The sequence below is a fragment of the Pongo abelii genome, chromosome 17, assembly GCF_028885655.2.
Source record: "Pongo abelii isolate AG06213 chromosome 17, NHGRI_mPonAbe1-v2.0_pri, whole genome shotgun sequence".
NCBI lineage: Eukaryota > Metazoa > Chordata > Mammalia > Primates > Hominidae > Pongo > Pongo abelii.
In genome coordinates, this window is record NC_072002.2 from 51,104,508 (window position 1) to 51,128,556 (window position 24,049).

Here is a 24,049-nt window from a genome sequence, read left to right on the forward strand (position 1 = left end):
CCACAGGGAAACAGGATCCTGTGGATCCTTTGACATCTCCCTGCATGAGCTGTGGCCTTGAGTGTTTCAGAAGAGCGCTCAGCCCGCTGCTGGGTCACTCTAGAGGCTGCTTTAGTCTCCACTGGCTTTGCCTCAGAATAAGGGTTAGTGACAAGGAAAGAAGCCAATGGCTTCCTCCTGTTTTCTCCCAAAAGTGAAAGGAGCATGAGTCCAGCTAGGCAGGGAGTTGAGTAAGTACTCAAATTCAGAGAGCCCCAAACTTGTTCCACCCTTGAGATTCACACAGGAGGTGACCAGGGTGTGGCCTGTGTATGTTGGACCCAGTGGTTCTGCTTGACCCATTTACACACGTTTCCAGGATACAGAACACTAACCCACATTCCTGTGGTCCCCTGCTCCTTTCCTATGATCTGCTTTAGTTTCTGATGAGAATTTTTCCCCAGAAAGGAAAATAACACTTGAGGTTGGGGTGGGGGTGCAGATAGGGATGGGATGAGGAGCAGAGAATCGGATTCTCATTCAGTAAGATGGGTGGACCGAGAGTCTGTTTCTGACAAGCTCCTAGATGAGGTTAATGCTTCTGGCCCTTGGTACACACTGTGAGTAACAAGGCTCTTGAGCTGTGGTTCTCAACCCTGGATGCACATTAGAATGTTCTGCGGAGGTGTTTAAATGACTGATATCTGGGCTGCACCCACACACACTCCTTCAGAACCTCAGGGGTGAGGCCTTGAGGTGTGGGTCCCTGCCCGTTGGATTAGTGGCATTAGGTGTGGGCTCTCTCTTTACTGTATGCCTTCCTCTGCTCTGCACTACGTTTATTTCTTTTTTTAAATGGAAAACTATCGTTCAGGGAGACTGGCTTGTACATCTTCAAGAATACGTTTGTAGATTCCAACTTCAATATCTAAGGCCTTTACATTTCTTTCTTCTGATATTTTCCTATATTCTCAGTGCTGCTATGAATTCTTTGCTGTCTCCTGGTGCACTTGTGAAAGAACTTGGCTAGGGGCTTGCAACTCAAAGTTGGACCTCAGACAATATGAGTGTCTCCTGGAGGCTTGTTGAAATTGCAGATTTATGGGCCCCCTTTCCAGGGCAACTGATTCAAATCTGCATTTAATGAGATCCCCAGGTGATTCATGTTCATAATAAGATGGACAGCACCGGGACATGAGACCAGTAGTGGAAACTCTTCTCCGAAGGGGTGGGGCTAATCCACACTCACACTCCAGGCTGCATCTCAGTTGTTCTAGGCCAAGGCAACGCTTCCATTTTTGCCTCTCTGCAGGTTGTGAAATAACATTTCCTGTGGTTTTAATTTGCATTTCCCTTCCTTCACTCTAAGGAGGTTGAGCCTATTGCCATTTGCATATCTCCTTTTGTGTATGGTTTGTCTATATCATTGGCTCATTTTTTTGTGATAGGAAATCTGCTTAAATAGCTTTTGAAATGAAACTTCCAAAAGACTTTTTGAGGTCTTAAGTAGGTTATCTTCAGTAGTTGCCCTTTATTGGCTTCCTGTTAGTTCATTCAAGGAGGCCAATAGCTACTTCAAGGTCACCTCATGGCAGGAACCTGCGCGCCAGTTAACTCCTGGTCTTTCTGGTGTGGGCAACCTCATCGCAGGGCTCACCATGGGGAGGAGCTGGGAAGAGCCATGGAGAGGTGGGCCAAGGAAGGTTGGACCAAGGCTGTGAAGACAGAGACATCCCATTTGTCAGGTGCATGGCACCCCGACGGAGGGTTGGAAGGTTTGGGTCAGGGACCTCAGACAGGAGACAGCATGGGACATTGGACTGGCTGGTCCTTGGAGGCCCAGAGCATGTTCTTCTCCTCCAAGTCTGCATGGCCCCATCCTCTGGTCTACAGAGATCCAAATTCTTAGACTCATAATGTCACTGGGCACAATAACGCAGTCATAATTAATTTTCCTCTTCAATCTGGCCAGAGAGATGTTTTGCCTGTTTCTGTGGTTGACATAAGATAATTTCCTATGTATCGTTTCCATTTCAATTTTATGCAAAACAGTCATATATTCTTTTTATTTAGCCAAACACATTTTTCCTGTGACACAGTTACTATAACAAGTACAGCACAACATGTATGTGTTTATCTGTAATGGGCTTAATTTATTAGTAATGGCACTATCAACAGAAATTTAAGAAGGGAGAAGTTAGACTTGGATTTCTGTTATAAAGGGATGATAAACTCCAGCTTTTCACAGAGGTTAAAGGAACAAGAAAAAGCAATTTGCAAAATCAATGTGAAGTTTAGTGGTTTGGGCCTCATGCTGAAACAGTGCTGTATTTGATTTGTTTAATGATGGCAATGAGGCAAGTGGATAATGAATAACCAACATATTTGGGCCATAACTCATTTGGCTAAAGACAATAATAGTTCTGCTCTTGCAGGAAACGAAACAGAATCCATCCCATAACCTTGAAATTTATGGCCTGCAAGGCAAGCCACTCGAGGATCAGAGATAATTAAATATCTGCTTTCATATTTGATGCTGGTGACTGGGCCCACACATGCCGAACGTCCCACTGAGGCCTGAACTTTGTAGTCAGCTGGGATAGCCAAGGGCCTCGTAATAGATTCACAGGTTCCCATGGCTCAGGTCGGCTGCTCTCCCAGCTGGTGCCAATCAGGGGCACGTTGAGTAAAATGTTTCAGATCGTCCAGGTGATCTCTAGCCTGTGAAATGGCTGATCCAGCTTACTTCGGGTGCCCACTCTGCCCCAGATTCTACCCAAGGATCTCCAGTAGCACCTAATGATTTCTAGAGCTGATTAAAGATGGACTGGCCCCTCCTGTAAAGACAGCGGAGGGTGCCTAGGCATGAGCACAAGACACAGGACAAGAGGATAAATAGAGCAAGTCCAAGAGAGAACCGAGGTCTGTTCCCTAAACCCAGGTGGAGAGTCACTGCCTTTTAGAGGGCATCCCTCGCTCCAGAGCAGGGCCAGGCTGGAGGCCAGGACACTGATACGCTAAGTCAGAAAGTCGGGACTCAGTTGGAAGCCTCGGGGTTAGAGAGGTGGATGCAAGAAGCAAGATGCATTACATGGCTCTCTGGTGGTTTCACTTTTAGACAAATCACCCTCCCAAACAGGGGGAACTGACACATTAAAGAGGATGCTTGTCTGTAAGTCCCCTCTACAGTGTCCGCCTGAGTGCCAGGTTCAAAAGGATGAAGGAGCAGTAAAAAGACGAATCCAAGAACCTGTCTTTCCTGCCTCTAAGAGCCTTTTTGAGGGGAGGCATAGGGTTCCCATGGTGGTACTCAGGGAGGTGCCATGCACCTGACCGATGGATGTTTCAGTCTTTCATCATTTTTGCTGCCAAGTTCAAATGGAATCCAGTTGCACGCTCAGGAATGCACACATGCCCACAGCAGGGATGGGGCCTGGGTCTCACATGAGTGACTTGGCCCTTACCATGTATCAGTCATCTTTTGTATGATGAAGGCAGTAGTGCCAGCTTCCCGGGGCGGTTGTGGGGTTAAGCGAGGCATCTATCACAGGTTCCCACCACCTTTCTTCCCTTCCAGGCTGTGTCTCACTGCTGCCCAAGGGACAAGTTGCTGATGGGAATTCGTTGCTGCCTGAAGGCGCTTAGGGTCTGCTGTGCACATCCCAACCCAACTGTCTGCTCCTTTCACCCACCTCACTCCCCACCACACTGTCCACTTCACTCTGGCCTGCTACAATTAGTAGCCCAGACCGATCTTCACCACTCTTTTTTACCCCCAGAATGCTTGCAACTGTGCACATAAAGGCTGCATTGTCAGCATGGCACTTGGCTAGCATTGTTGAGATACCCCAGGCAGAGGGCTGACACTCTCGACTTAATCTGGGAAGGGGAAAGGCAGTTTTGTCCTGCCCAGAACTTAAAATATTGTGGAAAACTCAAGTCTGTAGATTCCTGAGCTGCTTTTCCTTTCTATCCTTAGTTTAGGTAGATTCTCCCAGAAAACAATTGGCAGAACTTATTTTTCCTTTCGGGCCAAACTCTCCCTTTTGCCTACCTCCAGCATGACTCATAGGAGGAGGCAGTTGGTGCTCACATTTTAACCGACTGCTTTCTGTTCCGTTCCTACCTAGGAACCAAAAAGAGTCTTCAGGAGTACTGGATGCTAATGTAGCCACAGGTATAGTACGAGGGCATGGGCTGGGCTCTGCAAGGCCAAGGAAGCCACAGCCAGACCAGTGATGGCAGAAAGTGCCTAATGCCATGAGTATTTCTGAGTGCTATCTCAGCCTGACTGAACTTCATCTTGGGTTAGATGGAACTAGGAGACTTCAACCTTGTCACCACAGACTGTCACTGTCCTGAAAACCCTGCCTTTTCCTGCATCTCAGATGACAGTGATTTAAGTCAGGGGCCCCAAACCTGGACATCTGATTACCCAGGGAAGGTTCAAATGCAGTGCCTGAGCCTCTCCCCAAGACTCTTGCTCAGTGTGTCTGGGGTGAGTCCAAGAAATTGAATTTCAGTCAACTAGATTTGGGAATGTCTGCTTTTTGTTGTTGTTCTGGGTTTTATTGCTTCAACGTTTTATTCTGAAAAAATAGTAGACTTACAGAAAAGTTGCAAAAATAGTAGGACAATCTAGCAAAACCAGGAAATTCAAATTGGTACAGTACCATTAACCAAACTGTAGGCTTTATTCAGATTTCACCAGTTTTTCCACAAAGGTCCTATTTTTGCTCTACGATCCTACCCAGGATTCCAGATTGCATTTAGCCCTCATGTCTGCTTAGTCTCCTCTAATCTGTGAGGACACTTTGTGACTTTGGTATTTTTGAAAAGTACTGGTCAGTCATTTTGTAGAACATCCTTCCATTTGGGAAGCCTGTGCATATAATGGACAGGATTTTATGTGGAAAAAAAGGAAGTCCCAGGGAGCACATCTGGCCCTGCCATTTTACTTCCACTCAGAACAAGGAGGGCGTGAATGGATGGTGTTGAACAGTGGCCGAGCCAGGGACCTCCCAGCCACAAGACATGGACATTTAAGGCACCTTGAAGTTCTGATATTAGTCAACTAGAATCCTAGTCACATTGCTCCCAGTATACCTGGTAGAAAATCTTTGGGATCTTAGGGATTAAAAAACCAAAAAACGATTTTCAAATTACATTTGATAATTATGTGCAAAAAAACCCGAAATAACATCTGTCAGTGCTGCAAAGGTGAAAGTGCACAGATGGATTTCTGTCACCTGAAAGTAAAGTTGGGTCGATTTCCTGTTGTTGTGAAAGATGGTCAGGAACTGTCCTGCCAAGCATCGGCAGGGCACAGCTGTTTCCAGTGTGGACTGTGATCCAAAGTCGGCTCAAACCCTTCTCTACCACTTAGTGTGAGCCCTCGGGCCAGTGAGCAGGTTCTCTGGTCCGGGTTTGCTTGCTTATTGAAGATGTAACAAGAGTTCCCATCTCATAGTGTTTCCATAAAGATTAAGTGGAACAACCCATGTAAACACTCAGTAAATGGTGGCTGCCATCGCCATTGTTCTCGGATGCGACTCATCTTAGTAGAGTCACCTGTGAGCCCTTTGTGGGAATTTTTAATGTTTTCATTTCTAGGGAGGAAGAAAAAGAACTTGGGTGTTTTTCCTGAGTCCCCAGACAGTCCTGTACTGCATGCTGGCAGCAGAGGCACCCCATATCAGATTCTTCCACCATCACTTTGACACCGTGAGAACTGTCACCAGGGCCTGGGGTGCACCGTGGCTGCTGGTGCCTTCAGAGTGACCTATGCCATCTATGGCAGAGTTGTGAGGCAGACAGGGATAAACATTTCCAGTCTGTTCTCTGTTATGAGCTTTGAGGGGAGGCCGTCCCGTGGGAAAGGCTGGAGAGCAGCTTTGATTCAGCTGGAGCATTTGAGTGGGAAGCGGAAATGAGGAGTGGGGAGAGGCCCAGGTGTCATCAGACTGCAGCCAGCCGACCTTGCCACAGTGCTGGAGAAGCCTCTCTACTGGGTGGCAGAGTTGTTTCTGCTGCGGAAGTTTGCTGTGTACCATTTCATACCCTGCCAGCACCTGTTTGCTGGCCCCCTTGTTTTGTTCTCTTATGTCCCCAGCCTTTTTTTTTTTGCTTTCTGGAAACTTTCTGAGAGCCAGCTCCCTGTCTGGACCCCATCGGCTGCCCTGGGTGTTTCTCCCCACACTGTGTCCCCGTCAGGCCCCTGCCTTTCTCCCCAGAGGCTCCCATCGCAGAGGCTCAGGGTGCACACGCACGTGATGTTTGATGAATGGCAAAGAAACTGACCAGCAGACGGACGGTTGACCAGACACCCAAAGGGGCCCTTGTCGCATGTGACTTGAATTGGGTGTAAGACTGATTTTAGCTGATTACTTTCATTTCACGTGGTCTTTCAAGTGGTAAGGTGAATTAACTTTGGCCAACAAAGGAAGGGTTCAGATTCTCAGGTATTTTTCATTACACCAAGGGGATAACATATATCTAAGAGAATTTTTTTTCAAATTGCCATGGAGGTCCACAGAAAGTAGGATTTCATAAATGGGGAAGACTTTTCCATGAATACTCGCTTTTCAGGGATACATCTGGCAAGCTAAGGGAATGAAGCCTATGTTGGCTTTTCCCTCACAGCAGAGGACACATGAGCCCAGACCAGAGGGTGAACCTGCATCCCAAGGGGTCTGGAATATCCAAACCATGAGTAGACCCACGAGGGAGAGGGCACAGGCTCTGTGCTGTCAGGCAGCAAGGCCCATAAAGGTACCTTTAGTTCTGTTCCCTGAGCCTGTCCCAGATAGGCTGGCCCAATGTCCGAAGCTATGAAAAGATTGTTACATGAGCTGTAAGGTGACAGGGCCCTTATTCGAGTATTAATATTTATATCAACTGAACTGAGCAGTTACAGGACTAAAGCAAATGTGCAAACAGAAGTGTTAAGCATCTTTAAATACCTTCACGGGTAAAATATCTGTGGGGTCTTCTGTAGTCATTCAGCCAAAATATATACCTAAATGGACAAAGATTCATAGACTGATGTCCACACCACCTTCTGTGGCTGGTGAAATTTTAAGATGCCCAGCTAGTGCAGCATGAACTACTACTTCTTCTTCTTTTTTTTTTTTTTTTTTGAGATGGGGCCTCGCTCTGTCACCGAGGCTGGAGTGCAGTGGCACGATCTTGGCTCACCGCAACCTCCGCCTTCCAGGTTTAAGCAATTCTCTGCTTCAGCCTCCCGAGTAGCTGGGACTACAGATGTGTGCCACCATGTCTGGCTAATTTTTGTATTTTTAGTAGAGATGGAGTTTCACCATGTTGGTCTCAAGCTGCTGACCTCAAGTGATCCACCTGCCTCAGCCTCCCAAAGTGCTGGGATTACAGGTGTGAGCCACTGTGCCTGGCCAGCATGGACTTCTTTAGGAAGTATTTTGTATCTTGGTTAAGAAGTTGCAGCAAGAGGTCTTTCTTGTCAAGAGATATATTTTATCTTATTTACTGTTGTTAAAATTATCTTTCTTTAACAAACACTCTAAGGAGTCTTTAAAGAATGTAAAAGGTTATTACAAACTAGTATTTTTATTGCTGCCCCATAGAACAAATTATATTGCTCAGTTGAATGTAATCTGCCTCCAGCTGAGACTTAGGAGCCAAACATTTTGTCTTGTTGAGCCAGACATTCAGTCTGGAGGCCAAGGGATCAGGGGTGGGGAAAAGAGGAGCTAGTGCAAGAACAGCTACAGATAGATGGCTTTGGGGCCCAAAGCTAGGCTTGGAAATACAGTAGTTGCAGTAACACGATTTGAGAGAACCCCTCACCACATATCCCATGTCTCTCTAAAAATCCATACTTGATGTCTGTGTTTTGATTCTTTGAGTTAAATGCTGAGCACATAATGGGTTCTCAATAAATCATTTGTTGGTTGACCAATTGATGGATATGATGTTGACCCCTGTTCCAAGTGCTGATTCCTGGAAGAGAAGGAGCCCTTTATTTTCATAATAGATATTAGTCCCCATTGATTCTGCCATGGACATAGGTCTTTCAGATCTTTTGTCCACAGGCTGAGTGAGCTTTTATTTAGGGGATGATGGGAAGGCATAGACCACGGGGTGTGGCCTGCAGATGCATGAGGTGGGCCCTGGCCTCTGGGGAGTGGATGAGGGGAGTTGGCAAAGGAAATGGGGAGACATTAAGGTGAGCTTACTTCCTCTGAACTTTGATCAACAGCCTGCCCTGGTCATCTCAGGAACTCTGGCTGATTTGGGATTTAGGGTGAAGGCAGATCCATAACGTTTCTCTTCTGAAAATGAATACCCCAAACTCTGTGCGACCTTTAAAGAAATACACAGTGGGTCAAATACAATTTGTAAATTAAGGAAAATGTAATTAGCCACCCTTTCAGATGAAGACTTGTCTTGGGTGAGGCAGCTACCTCCTCATTCACCCTTATCCAGCCTTTATTTTGATGTTGAAATTGAAATACTAAACAATGGGAATACCATCATGCCAAGCTAAACACAAGCCAATTCTAAGTCAGTTAAATATCCCTCCAGTTGCCAACGGCAACCCCCCAGTGAGAGTGGTCACTGGCCCTTCTTGAGTCTTGTGTGTTCCATAGAAAACAGCCACCAATTCCACCCAGAATAAGTTTGGCAGTTTGCTCCTTAGCCTCCATTCCTCGAGGAGCCACTGGTTATTTTAACTATTGTCTCTAGAGGCCTTTTAGTGAGTTGAGGCTAAGACCCACAGTACTCACGGAGAGATTTGTCCTCACTGTTGCCCCTTGCCCTGGCTTCATGAACTTGCTCTGTGGGTCTTGAGCATGTCCCCAGCTATTGTTGGTCCTCCGTTGGATTTGTGAGGTTGTTGGGTCTTGTGGAACCCCTCGCTGTGCACTGGTTGCCTCACCTCATTTGTATTAGTGGAGCTTGCATTTTCCCCTGCTCTGGAATCACCTTCCCAGCTCTGATACACTCCTTATACTGGGTAGATGCTGAGGTCTCTCCTGCCCTCTGCACTTCTGCAGTTCACCCCCTTCTCAGAAGCCTCCTGAGGGTGAGCCTCTCCTCCTTTCTCTCCTCTTTATAAGTACCTGCACCACTCCTCTCGGCCCTCCAAATCAGCACCTGTGGCATTGTTAGGCCAGCCTGTGTAGCCCCAAACTTTTGCCCTGGCAGACAGACTGCAGGGCACTTCAGCAAGAGCAGGAAGGTGCAGAGTGTGAACCCTCTGGCTTCTCTGGAAGTCCCTGGGGAGAAGGGAGGACTGGAGTCTTGACTGCCCTGTGCCTTGCTGCTCATAATTCCTTTTCTTCTCATCCCTTTGGGTGTGACCTGCGCCACCACTGCAGTGAGAAGAACCCTGAAGAGCGGCCTGACCCCAGAAGAAGCCAGAGCCCTGGGCTTGGTTGGCACCTCGGAGTTGCAGCTGTGACACTCATGGATTACTCCCAGGAGTGTGCTGAGCAGAAGGCAAGCTCTTGCTGGATGAAACCCCTCCAGGTGGGGTTGGGGAGACTTGATATTAACATCTGACAGTTTGAAAAGGGAGAGCTCAATTCCCAGTGTCACCCCATGGCTTGTGTTGCCTGCTACGCATTGACTTGGATCTCCAGGAGTCCCCTGCACATACCTTCTCCATCGTGTCAGCTGTGTTTCTCTTGATTCTGTGACACCCGGTTTATTAGTTCAAAAGTGTGACACCTTTTCTGGGCAAGGAACAGCCCCTTTAAGGAGCAAATCACTTCTGTCACAGTTATTACGGTAATATGAGGCAATCTGATCAGCTTCACAGACTGAGTCTTCACAACACCAAAATATCCAGATGTAAACCCCAAACTTGTACACAAAAGAAAGCACAGATTGTTTACCAGTTGTGGATTTTAGATGTAACAAATGTTTATACAAATACATAGACGTACACCATGTTTCAAATACTAAATAAATAGAGTTTAATGCCATAATGAGAAACTTTTATTCTCCTGGGAACAGGACCTTAAACAGTTCCACAGGCTTGCCTCTTCAGAATGGCAAAAATTCTCAGTGTCCTCAGAAGCACCCTTGCTTGGAATGGCCTTCAGATCCTTTGGGCTGTATTTTGTTAATAGAGTGAGTAACATCAACAGTGAGCTCTTTGAAACTCCTTTTATAATTGGGCCTAAGTCCTTGTTACAGGACGTGTTAGCTGTTGTTAACCTAACATCTATCACCTTACCTGTGTGGTTTGTTTTGCCCCATCGTGATATGGAAGCAAAAATGAGAGCAGCAGTTTACAAATCTGAGCTATTCCACAACTCACTCACTGGCCTCTTATGTCAAAATTCATTTTCTCAAAAAATTTACTAAATCACCAAAACAAAATGGAAATGTAAAGCTTTGTGTACAGAGAGCCTCACAATCGCATGCTTAGTATAGTCATGCATCACTTAATGATGGGGATATGTTCTACGAAATGTGTTGTTAGGCAATTTCATCATTGTGCAGATATTATAGACTATACTTACACAAACCTAGATGGTACAGCCTATTATGTACCTAGGCTATATGATACAGTCTATCATATTTGTGGCTCCTAAGCCACAAATCCATAAGAGCATGTTACTGACTGAATACTGCAGGCAGTTGTAATAGCGGTATTTGTGTTTGTAAATATACCTAAACATAGAAAAGGTACAGTAAAAATAGAGTATCAAAGATAAAAGGTGCCCCTCTATAGGGCACTTACTATGAATGGAGCTTGCAGGACTGGAAGCTTCTCTGGGCAGGTGAGTGGTGAGTGAATGTGAAGGCCTGGGACATTACCGTGCACTTTTATACATCTGGCAGCATAAATTGTTTACACCAGCATCACCACAAACACGTGAGTAATGCAGTGCACTATGACATTATGACAGCTACAGTGTCACTGGTGATAGGAATTTTTCAGCTCCATTATAATCTTATGGGACCACTGGCATATATGTGGTCTATAGTGAACCAAATCACTGTTCTGTGGCACATGACTATGCATGCTTTTCAAGCGCAGGTCATCAACAGCTGAGATCAGATGGGAAGGCACCAGGAGGGGCTCTCAGCAACTGTAGAGCAATACTGAGGGGTCTGAGACCCAGGTGGTGGTCATACCCTCCACAGAAGCCCCTTGGCTTGGAGTCGCATGGTTCCCTATGAGGAACCTCTGTCTCTGAGAACAGGGAAAGGGAAACCATTGCAGCAGGTATTTCGAGGGGTTGAAAAATCATCAGGTCACTAATTCCATCTTTGTCCCACTTTTAAAACCTCTGTAGGCCGGGTGCGATGGCTCACGCCTGTAATCCCAGCACTTTGGGAGGCCAAGGCAGGTGGATCACGAGGTCAGGAGATCCAGACCATCCTGGCCAACATGGTGAAACCCCATCTCTACTAAAAATACAAAAATTAGCTGGGTGTGGTGGCGCATCCCTGTAATCCCAGCCACTCGGGAGCCTGAAACAGGACAATTGTTTAAACCAGGGAGTCGGAGGTTGCAGGATCACACCACTGCACTTCAGCTGGTGACACAGTGAGACTCTGTCTCCAAAAAAATAAAAATAGCCTCTGCGACTCTGCATTCCTGAACCTGGGGATATGTGATTTATAGACAATGTGCAGTAGCATTGCTTAAAAAGCCAAAGATGATATATTTTCCCCATAGGCCTCTGTGCCTGTGTTCCCCTCTCTGCTCTAACCCCACTTACGGAGACAGGGAGCTTGTTGAAGCAGACATTTGTCAAATAGTACATGATGGATGTGAACACCTCAGGAGAGCCTGGAACTTGCGGGAGTTGGGTCTGTACATTATAGACTGTTGAGTTTAACCACCTTATATTTTCCATATGCTTCTAAATAACAGGTACAATATTCCGCTTATGGTTTAATAGTTTGTGAGAGTGTTCGCCTATTGCTTGGCACTGAATGCAGATTTGGAATATTTGTATGACATGAGATAATGATGCACAGACAAAAGGAAGCTGCATTTTTGTCACACTGTTTAGTGAACAAATATGTCAATGTTCTCCTGAGGGTCCTTGGTATTCTGCAGAGTTGTTGCTTTAGAATGGAAGGTCATATTTAGAAGGAAGTGATTGAATAAACCTAATCTTAATTTTGTTTTAGGGATCAAAAAGTTCACAGAAGCAGCAAGCAAGGTCAATTAATTTCTTGCTTTCAGCTAAGTAAAAAGGGTCTCTTTTATTGGGCTCAGCATCTTTAATAGTGCCACTGCAGTATGAGAATAAGGTAGGGTGGTGGTTCCCAGCCCAATCTACACATCAGACTCACCTGGATGCTTTAAGAACTACTGATATTTCTGTCCCTCCACCAGAGATTGTGGTTTAATTGGTGTGAAGTGTGGCCTGGACTTTGGAACATTTAAAAGATCTTCTCATCTCCTTCCCCCCGATTCTAATGTGAAGATAGGTTTGGAAATCACTGGGCATTTTTTTCCTCTCTCTTTTTTTTGGTGGGGAGATGGAGTGGGAGTTAGAGACTGAAGATGATGTTTTTGAGAACTTTGCAAAACCAATAATAATTCCCCAAGGCAGAGCTGGTTTTTAATCACTATCAAGTAACTGATCAACTAGGACATGTTTGAGCAAAGCTGCCTTCACACTGTGTGCCCAGACATCTCTGCCGCTTCTTTGCCTGCCCTGAAAGCCAGGAGGCGGTGGCAACTGAGTCCCTCACTAAACATTTGGAAATGAAATGAACATTTGAAAAATGCCCAGTAACATGGGAGGAACATCGGAAGTGGTGTAAAGGGCCAGCTCTTGCCACCTCTCTCTTTTTTCTTCACCCACGGAAATGCCTGCCAGCTCAGTGGCAGGACGGACATGCTGGGACAGAGGTGAACCCAGAGCCCTGTCCACAAATGTCAAGGAGCAGTCAGGGTGTGCCAGCGAGTCCCGGGAGCTCTAGAACCTTCTGCTCTGGATTCATGTTCTTCCTCTTGGATTATTTAAATCCACCGGAGGACTAGATCCATCAAAAAGGCCTAGAAGAGCCTATAAGAAAAATCAATTTGCGTTGTTAAACTTAGTGGTTCATTAGTTTTTAGTGAAACTAAAGGATGTTTCTTGTTGCTTGTTTCCCCTCTCTTGATGCCACTCATTCTGACAGCCTCTATGAGCAATTTTTAATTCACGATGTTAAATTTTTCTAAAAGACCTTCAAGAAGCATGAAAGTGAACAGTACCTTACACTTGTAAGATACTATTCCTCATCTGCCTGGTAATTACCATAGGTGTTCTTGCCGCTGTGTCTTAGCACTTATGTCCTAGTATGTATTGAAATTACAAAACTGCCAGAAAAGAAAGGCAACACTTTTCAAAGGTGTCTGGATTTGGGTTTCTTTGGAATATTAAGGTTTTTTTCTTTCTGTTTAAAAAATAATGATCTGGGGATGGAGTGGGAGGGTGCAAAGGGCCTTGGAGGGCTGATGACCCAGATTCGTTTTCTTCCAAGTCCATTGTTAACACAGTGCAGGGGGGAAGAACAGGGGCCAGGAGTAGGAGACTTGGTTTCCAGGCTCCTGGTCTGTGAGTGGTCTCCACATTGTCCATGGCTCCCAAATCCACTATTTCTGTGTTCATAGATACACCTAAGATGGTGTATCACCAAATACCACTGTAACAGGTTGAATGACAGCCATCTAACAGTAGCAGGTCCTAATCCCTGGAACCTAGAAATGTTACCTTCTAAGGAAGGGTCTTTGCAAATGTGATTAAATTAAGGATCCTGATATATGGGGATTATCCTGGATCATCCGGGTATTCCCTAAACCCAGTCATGAGTGTCCTTATAAGAGAAAGGCAGAGTGAGATTTGATACACACTAAAGGCAACATGAAGACGGACGAGATTGGAGTGACATGGCCACAAACCATGAAACACTGGCAGCCACCAAGAGCTGTAAAAGGCAAGGAACAGGTGCTGCCCTGGAGCCTCCAGGAATAGCACAGCCCGCTCAACACCTTGATTTTGACTCAATAAAACTAATGTTGAACTGCTAGCCTCCAGAAATATGATAAAATAAATTTCTGTTGTTCTAAAACACCAAGCTTGTGGTGATTCCTCATGGTATCCTCTAAGAAACGATACTACCACCCCAAATGTGCACCGCGCACCCGTTATGGAGGTAACTGTGCGCCAGGCACTTGGGATTCATCTGGGAAAAAGGAGAGTCATGGTCCTTCCCTTAGGGCCCTTTCCTGGGGCCTGGGAAGGAGTCATCTACTGAAATTAAAATTTTAATTCATCTACCACTCTGCAGCCATATCTAGATTTTTAAAATCAGTAATCATTTTATCAGAGAGATAAGTACAAATAATACCAAATTGCCTAAGATAGGGGATGAAATGCCTTTGCAAATGCAGTGAAGGTATATGACATTAAAATGCACCATTCAGTTTGTCAAAAAAGGTGGTCTATTTGGTAGAAAAATCAGTTGTGTTTGCTAGACAATTTGTGGAGGGAAAATGGACTTTCTGAGTGATTTCTAAAAATAGCTAAAATATTGTTTATTGAAGCCATCTCTGTGTGAGCACTTCATAATGTATTATTTAATAGAATCCTTATAGCCACTCTGCATTTTCATTTTTCATATAAAGAAACTGAGGATGAGACATATTGAATAACTCTCCAACGACAGAAGATAAGAAGTGATATATCCTGGCTTGTCTCACTAGTTCCTGGTTATTTTCTTGTTCTTTTAGAAATCTTAAGACAGCTGCTAGTTGAATATCAATAGTCAGCTATGCTTTGGGGCACAAAATATGCAGCCCAGTCTGAACTGGGGTGGGCCTGGTGGGTGGGGAGCCAGCCAGTCCTACCTTGACCAAGTTGAAAACTCCTGGAGGCCTAGTCGTGTACAGGGTGGAAGCACTGTACCTTAAAATTTTCCTGGTCAGGCGCGGTGGCTCATGCCCTGTTATCTCAGCACTTTGGGAGGCCAAGGTGGGCAGATCACCTGAGGTCAGGAGTTTGAGACCAGCCTGAACAATATGATGGAACCCCATCTCTGCTAAAAATACAAAAATTAGCTGGACGTGGTGGCATGCACCTGTAATCCCAGCTACTTGGGAGGCTGAGACAGGAGAATCACTTGAACTGGGGAGGCAGAGGTTGCAGTGAGCCGAGATCGCGCCATTGCGCTCCACCCTGGGTAACAAGAGCGAAACTCTGTCTCAAAAAAAAATTTCCTGAACGCTGAAAATTTTGTTCAAGGTTGGCAGTCATGTAGAAATTTCTCATCAATTATACATAACTGGTAATCCATCCCACATCCACCCATTCATCCATGTATGTAGGTTCAGCACCAATCGGAAAGGTTCAGAAGTGCAAAATCTTTTTTTGTGCTTTGATGATAGAGTCATTTCCCACTCTGATTGGTGAATGGATATGGTGAGAGGTAAAATTTGGATTGCTAATACTTACCCAAGGGAGGGCCAAGCCCATTTTATTCTCCTAATGAGCACTATTGTCTTTAAGAATAATTTTTGTTTAAGAGGATCCACTTGAGGAAGTTAAGATTTAGGATTTTGGGGAATTTGTAGTTCAAACACAGTTCAGTTGTTGACAGTAGAGACTGTTCCTAATTACTGGATTAGTGACAATGATTCCAGAATGTTTTGTCATTTAAAACTACGGCATTATATGTACAGGAAAATTAAATAGGCTGGATAATCAGAAGTGTCAACAAAAAAATCATAGGATCTGTAACTCTGGAGAGGAAACTATTTCTTATAAAGGGTCAACCAAAAGACAGGCACTTTGAGGGAGAGGAGGGTAGAACAGGGATTTATGCTGAATGGGTTGGCCAAGTATACATACTCAACAGTTACAGAAGAAGCTATGAATATTTACGTAGGTGGTCCTAAGGCATGTGTATTGAATAAACGTGTTACATATGGCCCATGTTCTCTTAGGGGTGGAGACTTTTAAATGTATTACCATTAAGCCCTATACATCAAAAGGTGAAGCAGAGACACGAAGGCACTCAAGTGTGCAGCCTCTGTGAAACTGGCCAGAACCAGTCCATGGTTGGTGGTCTTTTACCAGGAGAAAGTTACAGAAATAAATGTCTTGTCCAATCAAAGCATGGTTATGGCTGATAGAGTAAGGGGTCAGTTAGCGTCTGGTGGTGTTCTGTCACCCAGGTTGGAGTGCAGTGGCACAATCTCGGTTCACTGTAACCGCTGCCTCCCAGGTTCATGCCCTTCTCCTGCCTCAGCGTCCTGAGTAGCTGGGACTACAGGTGCCTGTCACCACGCCCGGCTAATTTTTTTGTATTTTTAGTAGAGACGGGGTTTCACCATGTTAGCCAGGATGGTCTTGATCTCCTGACCTTGTGATCCACCCGCCTTGGCCTTCCAAAGTGCTGCGATTACAGGCCTGAGCCACTGCGCCCGGCCAATTGTTTTATTCTTTAAGTGTAGGGAGGGGTGCATGACTTAACCCTTGGCTGACATGGCCTTAGGTCCTGTTTATTATTTGGTATCTTATTGTCACAGAGTTGTTCCGTCAGTCTTATGATCTCTCTTTTAATACCAATGCTGATCAGTTATGTCTAAAACCACAAAAGGGAGGGGGTATGATGAGGTGTGTCTGACCTCCCATCCTGTTATGGTCAGAAACTCAATTTGTAAGGTTCTCTGGAGTCCCCTTGGCCAACAGAGAGTCTGTTCATTGGTTGGAGAGTTTTATTTGTAGTTCTCAGAAGCAACACCTAACAGTGAAAAATAGCAAATTCTTTCCATAACTGAGGAATGATTGTGACACTGTTGTTCCCATGCTGTTGGATTGGCACCTGCTGCACACACTGCAGCTCCGGGGCTTCATGCTGCTGGCTCTTTGCTTGTGGCCAGTCCCCATGCCTGCAGAGACACAGCTCCTCAGCTCCCACTGGAGGGGCTCAACAGCTAGTTTCCAGTGAACACATTTTCTTCTATTCATTTTGATATTATAAGTTATCTGGTGTAGGTGGAAATAGGAATACATGGGTCTTGGTTCAGAATTTAAAGATATTCCAGAGGCATGCATAGCATGTTACAGGTAGCACATTAAATGAGCCACAAGGTAATAGGGGGCCTTGTGTTCCTCTGTGTCAGCAGCAGTTTTCCTGAACTATGAGAGGTCACTGCAGTATGTGGACTATTCAGTTGGCCCAGCTAAGCAGAGGGTTTGGCTTTTTTTCTTTCAGAAAACTAACCAGAAATTTTGTTTCTCTTCAGAGAGAGACTTCACCCCTAATAGTATCTGCCTAAAAATGCTTTTAAGCCCTCACTGCTCTCTGGGGAGAGCGATCCCACTGGGGAACAGCCAGATGCTTTTGGGCAGGGCAATGGGCTAGGAAATAGATAAAGTTGCCTTTCCAAAAAAACACTTGTCATGTACCCAAGGGAATAATTAGTTTTTTAAATCGCAATTTTCAAATAAGAACTGAATAAAAATGTGGTAGTTATACAGGAAGAGCTGGCTGCCTGGGACAGTTCTTGTAGCCATTTTATCCAGTCCCTGAAAAGAGGGATCCTTGATGATACACTTATTTAGACAAGGTGATTTTACTGGAACTCAGCACACAGCAGCAGGTGGTAAACTGGTTACAGAATAGAGCAATTCAGTCAACTTCAGAGGCTTTCTTGGCTTAGATAATTAGGCATGCGATTAGGAATGTTGTGAGAATTAAAGGAGCTCTTTCACAGAGATGCAACACATCCTCAGAAATGCCGCCTCAATAGAAGGAAATGAGCTCTAATCCAGCTAGCTATCCCTCTGTCAGCAGGTGGTATGAAAAAGTAACACTTATGTCTTTGGAAGAAAAAATTGCCTGAAATTCTAAGGGTTGTGGTAATTTAGAACTTTCTAAACCTATCTATCTATCTATTGATCAGTCTATCTGTGTGTGTATACACACACATATAGAAGTTCACTGTTGGGTTAAACTATATGGACTTGTGTTTGCGAACAAATGGAAGACAGATTTTTGAATTTGTCTTGTGCTTGAATTCTGTTTCTGATATTATATTGAAGATGGATTACCATTTTTTAATGGCCTAAAAACATGATTTGTGAAGATAGTTATTAAGGCCACAGCCATCTATTTTAGAATCTAATTTTCAAGGGAAAATTGAGTTTTTCTGATGAACACTGAGTTGCTCAATAAACATACATTCTAGAGCCCCAACGCCATGTCCCAGAACCTGTGTAGCCAGGGTCTAGAACCACCTGTGGTAGCAGATGTGGCCTGGAACCACCAGGCACTTAAACCCTCAAGTACCATCCATATCACCGTCTCTATCCCATGAGATGGCCTCATTTTCAAAATAAAGTTGAAAAGTATAAAGCTGGGCGCTGGGGGCCTTGGTAGAGGTGAGCTGTTTTTCCAGAGGTTTAATCTTGTCTTTAGTGTGTTCCATACTTGAAGCTTTTGCTTGAGGGATGGGGTTTCTCCTTTACACTCAACCATGTTCAGGCTGTTTGTGTCCCTGCCCTAGGGACATATTCTTTTCTAATCTTTATGCTGTGGAAGAAAGATTAACCTAGCTGGTCTTCAGGGTAGTACCAGTTACCTCAAAACATGTTTTTTTTTTATTTTAAATTTTAAATTTTTGTGGGTACATAGTAGGTGTATATATGAGATATTTTGATACAGGCATGCAATGTGTAATAATCAAATCATGGAAGATGGTGTATCCGTCCCCTCAAGCATTTATCCTTTGTGTGAGAAATGTTATTTGTTGAACAATTATTTCTGAGGCTAGGACGATGATCCCAAAGCTAGGCCCCCCTGCTCCCTAGGAGGGCAAAGGAGATGAGCTGCTTTAAGATGCAGAAAATCCTGAAGACCTAGAACCTGCTCCTTCCTTTCCCACAGCTTTCCACACTGGAGACTGTGCAGAGACCTAGAGAGGCTGAGGCTGCCTTGGGGTCTTTGACTATCACATGGGGAAAGCTCAGAACCTGCACAGCCCACTCTGCAGCTAAAATGGGTAGCAGCAGGCTAACTCATCCTTGGCTTTTCCTATGAGCCATGGCTGCAAAAGTAATATGTAAAGTAGAAAAGGATGTTGTGTTTTAGGTAAAAAAAAAGTCTTAAGATTAGGTAAATATCCTTATTCTTTGTTGACTATAGCATAGTATAAAACGGCTTTTCACCAGAATTATTCTGAAAATTATAATATAAAACAAGCCATGCTTGCTCTAACTAAGGCTGCCCAGTGGAACGTTCTGTGATGATGGAAATGTTCTATATATAACTAATTGGTAGCCACTAGACATATGTGATTACTGAATACTTGAAATGTGGCTGGAGATTGAGGAACGAATTTTAAATTTTTATTTTAGTTTATGGTTATGTATTAGCACAGGTCTGAGAATATACCTTTATATGTACTTTGTTGCTGTTTATTCATTTTGTACACAGGAAGTTTTTATGTTAAGTTTAGTTTTGTATAAAATTGCTTTGGACTGCAGTTTCCTCCATCAAGAACATCAAACAATGTCTAAGAAACTATGTGATATGGTTTGGCTGTGTCCCTACCCAAATCTCATCTTGAATTGTAGCTCCCATAATTCCCATATGTTGTGGGAGGGATCCAGTGGGAGATAATTGAATCATGGGGGTGGTTTCCACCATACTGTTCTCATGGTAGTTAATAAGTCTCACAAGATCTGCTGATTTCATAAGGGGGTTTCTCCTTTCACCTGGCTCTCATTCTCTCTTTACCTGCCGCCATGTAAGATGTGCCTTTCGCCTTCTGCCATGATTGTGAGGCCTCTCCAGCCACATGAAACTGTGAGTCCATTAAACCTTTTTCTTAAAAAATTACCCAGTCTTGGGTATGTCTTTATCAGCAGCATGAAAATGGACTAATACACTATGTCTACATTGTGCTCTGAGTCTTGGGAATTCTTGTCCACAAAGGAGAATATGTGAAGTCAATACTATCAAATATACACTCTTCTCTCTTGACGTATCCCACCTAGAAGATACAATCTCTCCTCAGCAGAGTCCACATCAGACCTGTGAGTATAACCCTGTGATTACAATACATGACATGGCAGAACACACCTCTTTAACAGCTAAATCCACCTTACAATAATGCTTTAAAAAGCAGCATTTCAGTTCTTGTGGTGGTGGTATGTGTTTTCACCATGTCACCCTGTGGCTGGTCTTCACTACTGCCCTTCACCCTTATCACCTGGGAATCCTGTTCACAAAAGATTTTATCCATGTGAGATTATGTAGTTGGTTGGATACTGAAAGCATCCAGAGAGATGGTTTCTTTCATAATGCTCGCTACATTTATCAAGGATGGTATTGGACAAGGCCTAGGTGCTAAGAGCTATAGGGAACATAAGGATGTGAGTTTACAAAGATCCCATTTTCAGAACCACAAAGGTACACTGTCAGATAAGAGTTTTGAGCCACAGCTAGTGAGTGGCAAGGGGCAGTCTGGGAGACAACGTTTTGATGCCAAGACATTGGAACATTGCTAACATCTTGCATTATGGTACAGTTTTATGACAGGGATAGTCTGTGGGCTGAACTTAGGTATCCTGCCTTTAAAATAAAGTAGTGACTGTCTTTTCATAATTTGCATGAACATTTAAATTAACAGCATTTTTACTTTTTTCTCAATTTTGCTTCTTGTCTGTTCCTACTGGTCTATCCTGAAGTATGAAGCAGTTCTTGATTTAGCACAAGATTACGTATTAACTAATTTTAGGTTTATTAATATTTCATGGGGTTCCATACTAAGTAGCAATAGATTTTCCAGAGTAGCATGAAATGTGGTCTGGATTTGTGTCCCTGCCCAAATCTCATGTCGAATTGTAATCCCAATGTTGGAGGAGGGGCCTCGTGGGGGGTGATTGAATCATGGGGGTGATTTCCCCCTTGCCATTCTTGTGATAGTGAGTTCTCATGAGATCTGGTTGCTTACCAGTGTGTAGCACCTCCCCCTTCACTCTCTTCCTCCTTCTCCAGCCATCTAAGATGTGCCTGCTTCCCCTTCCCCTTCCTCTTCAGCCATGATTGTAAGTTTCCTGAGGCCTCCCCAGCTATGCTTCTTGTACAGCCTGCAGAACTTCAAGTCAGTTAAACCTCTCTTCTTTATAAATTACCCAGCTTTAGGTAGTTCTTTATAGCTATGTGAGAATGGATTAATATACCATCTCCACACTGAAGACACAGAGGACACAGGCAAGGTGACCAAAAGTTAATTGAGTGGTACTGGCATGAAGCACTTCACCTCAAGGAGGGTTCTCCTTGTGGGCTAGGGCTTCCCAGAACCCTGAGGTGGAGGTGGACTGGAGCTGGACCTTGGGAGGAAACTCTAGGTGTAAAGGCACAGGAGGAGACCAAGCTGGAGTTTTGGAGAGAGAGAGTGGTTCAGGAGAGCAGGGCAAGATAGGTAATATAGAAAGTCAATGGCTGGAAACAAAGGGGCAAAAGAGGAGCTAATCTTTCTGAATTCTCAACTATATATTAGCTTTTTTAATGGCCACAATTAACTCCATAATGGAGGTCATGTGTGTTAACAAGAGAATGCATGGCTGGAAAAACAGAATCCAGTCTGGGCTGCTTAAGCCAAAGAGGGATATCTGGCTCGGTGTGGTGGCTCATGCCTCTAATCCCAGCACTTTGGGAGGCTGAGGTGGGAGGATTGCTTGAGTCCAGGAATTCAAGACAAGTCTAGGCAACATAGGGAGACTGCATCTCTATAAATAATAATAAAGATATTAACCAGGTGGTGTGTGCCTCTGGTCCCAGGTACTTGAGAAACTGAGGTGGGAGGATTGCTTGTGCCCAAGAAGTCAAGGCTGCAGTGAGCCATGATTGCACCACTGCACTCCAGCCTGGGCAACAGAGTGAGACCCCGTCTCAAAAAGAAAAAAAGAAAGGAAAAAACATAGGGAAATTCATCTCAAGATCCCAAGGGTAAGAGCACAGTCAATTTGGATTGGAAATCCAACCGGTGTCCAATTAACTGTAATGAAGGGGCCAGACTTTACTGGACAAATATAGCTACCAGGGACTCTGTGAATGGCTATTGGACAGAAAAAAGTTATAGTCTTTAGAGCAATTGCTAAAACATAAAGCAGTGTAGTGTAAAAACCAATAAATTGAATAGAATTATTTAAACAAAACTGAAGGAGTAGACATGGGTCTACCTATGGCATGCCTGGTCATGAGTTGATAATTGATGAAACTGGATGATGGATACATGGGGATTCATTATGCTCTTCTATCTTTGTAAATGTTAAAAACTCTCCATAATAAAAGGTTTAGAAAAATACATGCATTTATGCTGAAACTAAAAAGGTCCCTTGGTCCTTCTATTCTAGTCATTATATATGCTTTACTGGAATAAAAACAGATTTTGAATTATTCTCCATGCAATAAAAGCAAAACCACCCAGACCCATTAAGTAACAAATTTCAGATTTGGTGAGCATCATTGTCACCACTTCAGTTGATTAAAAATCTTGATGGCTGGAACCTTTCCTGGCAATTTTGATTTAGTAGTTCTGGAGGGGGATCTGGGTATCTTACTTTCTACACACGATTCTAGTGGCATTGGTGCATGTCAGCTTTAAGGGCTAGATTCTGTGGATTATCAGGTGCAGGCTGCCCCTTTTCATTCCTATCTTTGGCTTGGTTACTTCCCTGCAAGCAGCATGATGATGTAGCACTTTATGTACAATCTTAACTACATCGATGCATCATGAGGCATTCTGCCATTTATTCTCATTTTGTGACTCCAGCATCCTGTCTTTTTCCTGGGCAGTTGATTTATAATATAGCCCATTTCCATTTTAATTGCTTTAGTTTCAAAACATAAATTTCCTGGGTGTTTTTTCCCAATTTAACCCACTTAACCTTCTGTTGTTGGGTCTTTTGCCAGAAGCGCTCCCCTCCTCCTTTACCAGGGCCAGCTTCATGGGTGGGTGACCTGTGCAGTCACACAGGACCCATACTCAGAAGGGCCTCACACTTAGTTTAGTGCTCTTCTGGCACTATTTTATCTTTGAACCTGTGTTCTGTAAGTGAAGTCTGATGGGACAACGGAATATACGCATGAGCGGAGGAGACATGTGCAACATATATCCAGTGTTCTTTACCGCCCCATTCACATGTAGCCTTTGTGATCTCCTGTGAGCAGAGAACTCCATTGGACCCATGATGTGTCAGAGCTCGAAGAGATTCAAAGTAAGTGAATACGAAGTAAGCATCTTATATCTACAACTGAGTAAGTGGGGGATGCTGAGAGCCCCAACAGGCTGCACTTCCCATCCGAACCAGACTGGCTTCAAACACAGAAAGAAGGCAATGGCATTCTAAGAAACATGAATGACCAAGGAGCCCTATCATATCCTTTTTTACTCATGTACATTCCTGCGTTAGCTAACCACTTACTTATGCTGAAAATACTAAGAAGTGAAACAGTAACAGTTGACTTAGTTTTGTACAGTGTTTCTACTGTTGTGGCAAGAACGAAATACATATGCATACAGTATGTAAACATAAGCTATAAAATACAAATTGTGTAATTTTGGTGATTCTGCATGAGTTAAATGCTCATATTTTCTTTTCTTTTTTTTTTTTTCTTTGAGACAGAGTCTCGCTTTGTCGTCCAGGCTGGAATGCAGTGGTGTGATCTCGGCTCACTGCAAGCTCTGCCTCCTGGGTTCACGCCATTCTCCTGCCTCAGCCTCCCGAGTAGCTGGGACTACAGGCGCCCACCACCACGCCCGGCTAATTTTTTTTTTTGTATTTTTAGTAGAGATGGGGTTTCACTGTGTTAGCCAGGATGATCTTGATCTCCTGACCTCGTGATCCACCAGCCTCAGCCTTCCAAAGTGCTGGGATCACAGGCGTGAGCCACTGCACCCGGCCAAATGCTCATATCTATTTTCATTTAAAACTGGAATTGCACAATATAAAGATGAATAGTAAAATGCATGATAGGAATTCAACATTTAAGTTTTTAGTTAGAACAGCATTAAGTAGCAAATAAAAACACAGCCATAACAAGTTGAGAAAGA

General features: G+C 44.1%; 2 protein-coding genes across 14 annotated transcripts in view; one reads left to right on the forward strand and one right to left on the reverse strand.

Moving 5' to 3' along the window:
- Positions 1-9,947, forward strand: part of FHOD3 (formin homology 2 domain containing 3) — a 503,817-nt gene extending 493,870 nt beyond the window's left edge. For 8 of the 9 annotated variants that reach the window (XM_063716761.1, XM_054537476.2, XM_054537478.2 and 5 more), the window contains one exon: positions 9,339-9,947. In XM_063716761.1, the coding sequence (XP_063572831.1) occupies positions 9,339-9,421 (83 nt within the window). In that variant the 3' untranslated portion in view covers positions 9,422-9,947. 9 annotated transcript variants of the gene reach the window in all.
- TPGS2 (tubulin polyglutamylase complex subunit 2) overlaps positions 4,825-24,049 on the reverse strand; it is a 53,544-nt gene continuing 34,319 nt past the window's right edge. For 2 of the 5 annotated variants that reach the window (XM_024235705.3, XM_054537487.2), the window contains 2 exons: positions 8,193-8,319; positions 4,825-7,956 (listed from right to left, as the gene is read on the reverse strand). In XM_024235705.3, the coding sequence (XP_024091473.1) occupies positions 8,231-8,319 (89 nt within the window). In that variant the 3' untranslated portion in view covers positions 4,825-7,956; positions 8,193-8,230. Of the gene's footprint in view, positions 7,957-8,192; positions 8,320-9,849; positions 13,005-16,675; positions 16,971-24,049 lie in introns of those variants that run through there. The other 3 variants (XM_024235707.3, XM_054537489.2, XM_054537490.2) reach the window with 2 other exon arrangements.